Here is a 7,599-nt window from a genome sequence, read left to right on the forward strand (position 1 = left end):
AGTCCCCATTTTTTTTCCCTCCTTCCTTCCCCTGCTTCTCTTTCTCCACAGGTTTATCTCCCCCCACCTTTCTCTCTCCCATGCCCTTTTTCCTCCTTTCTCTTACGTGTACTTGCGCACTCATTCACCCACTCACACATGCTTTTGAAGGCACATACAGGTTTCCTTTTAATCTTTTGTCTTTATAAGTCTTTCTGGTGACTGGGATTCAGGTCCTCATGGCTGGATTCCTGGGTGAAATCACCTCTGCCTTTCATCTTGAAAGAAAGATGAAGAAAATCCTGACAGAGATCCAGCTACGTAATCAATTGAAAGAAGGTTTGTGACTCCAAGCGTGACCTCTTGGTCACGTAATGGTATTTAGAAGCTTAAGAAGTTGAAAAACAGGTCTAATCCCGAACTCTAAGGATCAAAAGATTGGCCAGACCGTCATAACAAGAAGATAACTATTCATGAAGCTCAGGCCGAAACGGAGTCTAGAGAAGCTTGTTACCTGGGTTCTGAGGAATTTTTTAGATTCCTACCCGGCCCCGTCAGCCGAGCTCAGGGCACCTTTGCTTTTGAGCCACTTCTTCTAAACATCTTCCCGGTTGTTCCATGGCTTCTTTACATTGCTGGGTTCTTTGTGAAATTGGCAGACAGGAGGCACACGCTGTCTTGTTTCCTCGATGAAAAGCCTTTCCTAAGCCTCGGCAAGCCTGCGAGCCGGGGCAGTGCTTTTGCTTTGCTGAGGAGACACCTGCCTGCATGCATCGCTCCCTCCTTGCATCCCTGATAGCATCATCGCCCTTCACTTCTTTAACTTTCCTTTGCAGTTGACCGAAACCTCCTCCCGTTACGCCAGGAAGATCTCCGGCACCACTGCCCTCCAGGAGGCCCTGAAGGAGAAGCAGCAGCACATTGAGCAGCTGCTGGCTGAACGGGATCTAGAGAGGGCGGAGGTGGCCAAGGCCACGAGCCACGTGGGGGAGATAGAGCAGGAGCTAGCTCTGGCCCGGGACGGACACGACCAGGTGAAGTCTGGCACTGACCTTGTTGCAGAGATGGTGACAGGTTCTAAGCTGATCTTGTTGCAGAGACTGTGATGGTTTCTAAATTGAGGGAGGAGGTTGAACAGCGTACTTGGTGCTTGGAGCCGGGGAGCTGGTCTCGAGCGCACTGGAAAGGAGCATAGATGTCTTTGCTGGGCTGGTTTGAAAGCTGTGCCCTGGGGTACCAGTTTGCATCATCATAAAGATGAAGTTCTGTTCTTCTCGAGTCTGTTGCGCTCTTTTGGTCTTTACGTCCAGGTCTCTTGGCCTGTCTGTCAGGTGAGCGTGTGTACTAGGACCTTACCAGTGGCGACGGCTCCTGTTTTGTACATTATGCTTTGTACGAGTTTCAGCTCAAAAAAGATGAGCGTTGTTTTAACATTGCCCCTTTATTTCTTTAATGGTGTGGTTTTTCATCATCTAGCTCCCAGGAGTGCTGCCGAGAATAACCTATCATAAGAGATCATAGAAAGCATTTTAATGCGAAAAGGTTTTTTGAGTAATGCCGACCCACAGTGGTACCATTTAGCCGTAGCTCTTTGGAGGCATCCCTGGGCATGCATCTGGGTCAGAAGGAGGCCACTCACCGACACCCTTGCCTTCCCCAGCATGTCCTGGAATTGGAGGCCAAGATGGACCAGCTGCGAGCAATGGTGGAAGCTGCTGACAGGGAGAAGGTGGAGCTTCTCAACCAACTTGAAGAGGAGAGAAGGTGATCCTGAACTGTTCTCCTTTTAAACAGCCTTCGGGAGAACTTCCCCATCAACAGCCTTGTTGGTGTCAAACCCTTAGAACCAAAGGACTCTCTGTGTGTTCAGTGGAGATTGAACTCCTCGTGCTGTGTGAGGAGGGTTTGCTTTGATTTGACTTTTTTGAGAAGTTTGGAACCAGCTAAATGTGCCCTGATTAATTTAACAACTATTTATTGAGCACCTACTGTGTGCCAAACATCCTCTAGAGGATGGCCTGAGTCAGTTAATTCAAACCCAGCTTCTACCTAGAGCCACTCCTGGAAAATGAATTTTCTAGGCCCAGTTACCTGGTATTTATGAAACTCCTTCTGCATATCTAATGAAATCGTATTGTGTCTGGGGGGTGACAGAGGGGCCCTGACCTCAGGAAACTCATTACCTTTATAGGAAAACAAAACTCTCAATTAGAGAATTATCCAGGTCAGGATGAAATCAGGTGCTAAACTGTGTGAGACAGAGAAAGCAAGTTTGATTCTTATAAAAGGTCTTTTGAGGCCATTAGCAAACAAGATCTCTGGGAAAAGTGTCTGCGTGGAAACGGTTTGACTGTCTCTGGGCTATGGGACGTTGTTTGTCCTTGGTTGCACTTAATGCCATCTCCTGTCATTTCTGATCGCAGCGATGTAATGCAGGGCTCTTTAGGATGGTCACGAGCACTACTGTGCTGGGGGATACAGGGGGAAAGTAACAGTGCCTTACTAGGGAAATGGCTGTCCCACTGGAGAGAGAAGCACTATACACAGGAAGTTCTCCTTGCATCCTAAAAATGGCTACGAGTGAACGAGACATAGTGACAGGCCCTTCTGAAGGCCAAGGCATCTGTACCACTTGCTTCTGTTTTTGTTTTTTTTTTTTTGCGGTACGCGGGCCTCTCACTGTTATGGCCTCTCCCGTTGCGGAGCACAGGCTCCAGACGCGCAGGCTCAGCGGCCATGGCTCACGGGCCCAGCCGCTCCGCGGCATGTGGGATCTTCCCGGACCGGGGCACGAAGCCATGTCCCCTGCATCGGCAGGCAGACTCTCAACCGCTGCACCACCAGGGAAGCCCTGCTTCTGTTTTTAAACCGGCTGTTGCTCTGCTGACTTCTGGGCAGTAGAAATGTCCCCCAGCTCTCCAGTAAGCTTGAGGGCTTTAACCTATGATTGTATTTCTGACTTAACCAAGTAGAATTTTTTTATTCTTAATTTTGTTAGAAATGCTAGTGAATTTGAAAGATTTTTTTTTTTTTTGCATGTAGATTTGTCCTCCTTTTCTTCCTTCTCTTACATCCACTTTTGTAAAGATTCACAATGTGGGTGTTACCCAGATTTTGTAGATCTTCCTAGTATCATATTTCATTGACTTTGTGATGGCATTAATTGAAACCCACGTGCCATATCAGAGATTTTTAAATGTGAAAAAGAAATGTGCATTTTAGAAGCAAAGAAATAGGATCCTTGATTGCCTCTCTCCCAAATTATTCACAGCCTTATTCTCCCACTCTTGGAACAGGTACTCGTGTTGTCCTGGGGATCTCTGCATGGGTAGCATCTCTGCTAACCTCACACTAGAATGCCTGATGTGGGGTGGTATAAAGAGAGATTTGTTTTCTGTACCATTTTCCCCTATGTTCTGTTATTGGAAAGTAGAAATTATAGACTTGCATTCTCAAACCGGTTTCTGTGGTAATCAAACCTTTTCCTTTCAGGCTGATCTTGTCTTTTTTTCTTTTTTCTGGGAGGAGGGGGTGGAGGAAGAGAAGAGATCTTGCCTTGATTAGATCCATTTCTGGCGGCTGTGACCTGGGGAACCAGTTGCTTTTTCTCAACTCTACCTCATCCCTTCTGGAATCCATACCTGGATAAAACTTTAGAGTTTCCCTTTAAACTAGAGGCTTAAAGATGCATTTCTTTATTTTCTATGTCTCTAAGGCATTTCTTTCCATCATCATCTGATACATTCATCAGGACATTGATTATATATATATAATTTTGGGATAAGGCAGAGGTGTTTCTTAGTTACTTTCTTACGTGTTTTGTTTTGATTTTATTCCACAGGAAGGTTGAGGACCTTCAGTTCCGGGTTGAAGAAGAATCAATTACTAAGGGCGATCTTGAGGTAAAACCCCACCAGCTCTCTAAAGCCTTTATGGGTACAGTATTGAGAAATACGGATAAAATCGTTGTGGTCAGAACAGGCAGCAGAGGGGGGCGGCAGGAACCCCGGCCTGTGGGCTGTGGCTGCCCTTGAGCCTGTCACTGTGCCGTCCCAACTCCAGTGGCCGAGTAAAATTTTTACTACCCTTTTCTCATGCTTCAGAATTCAAAACCTTGAATTGGAGTTAATCAAGTCATAAATCTGGCAGTGTGTCCTATGTGAGACTCTACACCTTCCTCCGATGATCTGAAATGGCAGTTTAAAGAACATTTTTTATTTCATCATGATAGTTCAGAACAATCTCAGCTTTGCTTTTCAGTTGAGCAGGATAAATCCTTTGTAACCCTATAGACAATAAATGTATGTTCTAGTAATTGATTTTTTTTTTTTTTTTTTCCCCTGTACGCGGGCCTCTCACTGTTGTGGCCTCTCCCATTGCGGAGCACAGGCTCCGGACGCGCAGGCTCAGCAGCCATGGCTCGCGAGCGCAGCCGCTCCGTGGCATGTGGGATCTTCCCGGACCGGGGCACGAACCCGTGTCCCCTGCATCAGCAGGCGGACTCTCAACCACTGTGCCACCAGGGAAGCCCTGATTTTTTTTTTCTAGTAATTACCAGAAAAAGAACAATTTTATTTCTACTCCTTTATTCCATGGCGTATTTTAAATTCACAGAGATTTTCCTTTAGCATCAAGTTTCTCTCTCTTAACAGTCATTCGTATTAGTTTTTAATAAGACACCAGAATTAAATAGTTTTGATGCTTTTCAAACCACTGCTAGATGTATGACAAATATAAAGTTAAAATTTTTCAAATTTGCAGATTTTTGGTACTTTAAGCTGTAATATTTTAGTAAAAGTTTCACTTGTCTGTGCAGTTCTCAGAATACACATTTTTGCTACTGTTGCAATTTTAGTCTATTGATTGCCCACACCATGCTTCAATTTCAAGAGCCCTTCCAAATAAGACTGATTTCTTTGGGAATAAATGTATCTTTACAGTCAATGAAGAATAAGGGAAACATATTCTGAGTTCTAGCTTTATAAGGCCCAGAATTTATTGGATTATTAGTAATTTGATGGGTATCTTCCTCCCTCATTTCATGTAGAGTCGCAGTCCTTTAGCTGACTTTTGTGTTGTTCTCATCCATTTAAAAACACCCCAAAATCTCATTAGAAGTTTCATATCATCATCTAATTCATGTCAAATACAGCCTATGATGTTTTGAGGAGGGGCAGTTAAAATATTTACATCAGCACTAGGCTAGGATAGTCTGTCTGGTAAACTTGTAATTAATCAGTTATTTTGAAACCCTAACACATATTGAAACTTTAGTTGAATCTCTCTTTTGTTGTTAATTATTTTATTTTTTTACTGATAGCAAAAGAGCCAGATTTCTGAAGATCCTGAGAATGTAAGAGGGCACTTAACTGTGTGGATATTTCCCTTGTTAACACAGATTGATTACAGATTAAAATGCTTATTGATATACTCAAATACTAACTGCATAATCTGATCTTGAGACATTGTCCTTAATATTTCTGTGCATGTGGGCTTTCAAAGCAGTTACATTTGAATCCTGAAGAAACTGTATGTAATGACTAAGTTCTGTAAACCCATTTGTTTAACACATAGGCACACGTTTCTTTAAAGAATTTCGGCAAAAAGAAAGAAAAGACTTTTGTATGGGGCCCGGCCTTCTTCCCTTAATTCATAATGCCTTCTAGTTTTAATAGAATTATTACAAAATAGATGATACCTGACTGAAACATAAAACATATTAGATGAAGTTGTTACAGAAATTTTGGGGGAAAGTTTCCCCAAGTTTAATTTATTCCCATAAAAATAAAGGAATGGAGTCCCAGGCTGATTGCCTTTTGTGTGAGCTCCCACTGCTGGCCAATGGCTGCCAGTGCAGCTGACGAGAAATTCAAACTTGTTTGTTGGGGCCGTGTTTTCCCTAGTTTGAGGCTAAAGGCAAGCATTCTTCAGTGAAGACGTTGTGTATTTTAAATTTATTATTCTTGAAGAGAGATTTTTCTAGTAGCAGTGCCACTAGGCACGGAGGTGTATTTTTTCCTTCCTCCCTCTGTTTAGTTCGTACTACAGTGGCCTCAAAAGCACGGCTTCTCGGCGTACCCTGCCAGCTGAGATGCCAGTTGAAAAAAACCTAAAAACTTCTTCCTTTGAGGTACCACCACAAGAGAACAAGATTAAAACAGAATTTTTCTTCCCACCACCTCCCGGCAGCTGAACTAGACGACTCGAGACTGAACTTTTTAAAAAGCCTCCGTTCTGAAGGTCTCCTTTTTGTGAAAGCTCCTTCAGTGATCTGGGTCTCTTCTCTGCTTCCAAAACAGGCTCCTGCTACCTCCGGAGCCAGTCTGCATGGGACTCCCTCCCGCCTCTCCTGTGCGCTTCTCGCGGAGCCTTGGCTTTCTCTCTCAATCCCCTGCCCCAGGGCTCTCCTCTTGGGATACTCGGTCCTGTTCTAAGAAAGGAATAATTTTAATGGGAGGGTTGTGCTCCGTGGAAGGGAAGCAGATCCCTAGCTTCCTTGCTGGTAGTTGACCAAGTACAGCTGTGGAGCCCAGATCATGCGTGTGCACTCTCACCAGTCAGGAGGCACCTGGAGGATCTCGGAATGGGGAGAAGATCACATTCAGTGGGCATTTGCTTTTTATCTGGAAGTAGTGACCTTTCACCCAGAGGACACTGAACTCGGTGTCAAGGGAAGAAAGGTTCTGTTGCCTTTGGTTTCTTCCTGTTAATTTTGGATTTCTTTCTGTTCTTGAGGCTGTGACCCCAACTATGTAGATCTGGATTAGATTCTTTTCTTGTAAAAGCAGGTAACTTGAACAACCTCTGTCTAAGGTACATATGGACGAAGGGGACTACCCAGACAATTAGGTTTTGAATTTTATTTCATTTTTCTTGAATGTAAAGAGCTGAAGCAGGTGAAGAATTTTTACAAAAAAAAACTTTATTTACTTTTTAAATATTCTATGATGGTTTTTTTATACCTGGTTCACAAGCAAACTGACCTCTTGAATGCACTGAAATCCCCAGAGTACCACTGGAGTGAGCAAAGATGTTTATAATGTAAAACATTCCACCTTAAGCTTTGCACTCCTTTCTGTCACTTTAGAGTTTGTCGTCATTTCCTTGTTGCCCTTAATTGTCCAGACTGATAGATCCTACCGGTTGGAACCACAAAGTAACTAGAAGCTGCTGGGAGCAGCTCTGTCAACAGGTTTTATCAGTTGATTATGTTGATAACCTCTCGGATGGGAGAGGTGAGTGGGGAAAGAGGTCCGTTCAGACTGATCTGGGTTATTTCAAACTGATTCAGATTCTGATGCACTCAAGCCTGTTAGAAAGAGGTCGCCCTCTGGCCCCTCCATCAGCTTCCATGTAAGTAAGTGATGATGGGGAGTCTGAGGTTTTGAAACATGTGAAGACCTTACCGGCTCTTTTTGCATGGAGTTGAAACTCATGCCTTTCTGTTGAGTCACCGTTTCTTACCGCTGAACTGAGAAGAATGAGTTGTCTTAGGATCAAGATTATGAGCCCCTTACCAGTTGCAGTTCAACTTTGCTCCTGCTTTGAACCTCAGGGATGGAGGCCCTCAAGCATAATTATTACTGAATTTTCTCTTTTAAATCTGATCCCCTCACCCCC

At 43.9% G+C, this 7,599-nt stretch overlaps 1 protein-coding gene across 3 annotated transcripts in view; it reads left to right on the forward strand.

Moving 5' to 3' along the window:
* Positions 1 to 7,599, forward strand: part of CLIP1 (CAP-Gly domain containing linker protein 1) — an 87,114-nt gene that overhangs the window by 22,321 nt on the left and 57,194 nt on the right. For 2 of the 3 annotated variants that reach the window (XM_024758487.1, XM_024758488.1), the window contains exons 5-7: positions 816 to 1,013; positions 1,640 to 1,743; positions 3,821 to 3,881. In XM_024758487.1, the coding sequence (XP_024614255.1) occupies positions 816 to 1,013; positions 1,640 to 1,743; positions 3,821 to 3,881 (363 nt within the window). Of the gene's footprint in view, positions 1 to 815; positions 1,014 to 1,639; positions 1,744 to 3,820; positions 3,882 to 5,299; positions 5,333 to 7,599 lie in introns of all 3 variants that reach the window. The other variant, XM_024758486.1, reaches the window with a different exon arrangement.

Source organism: Neophocaena asiaeorientalis, unplaced genomic scaffold, assembly GCF_003031525.2.
Source record: "Neophocaena asiaeorientalis asiaeorientalis breed wild unplaced genomic scaffold, Neophocaena_asiaeorientalis_V1.1 scaffold77, whole genome shotgun sequence".
Lineage (NCBI taxonomy): Eukaryota > Metazoa > Chordata > Mammalia > Artiodactyla > Phocoenidae > Neophocaena > Neophocaena asiaeorientalis.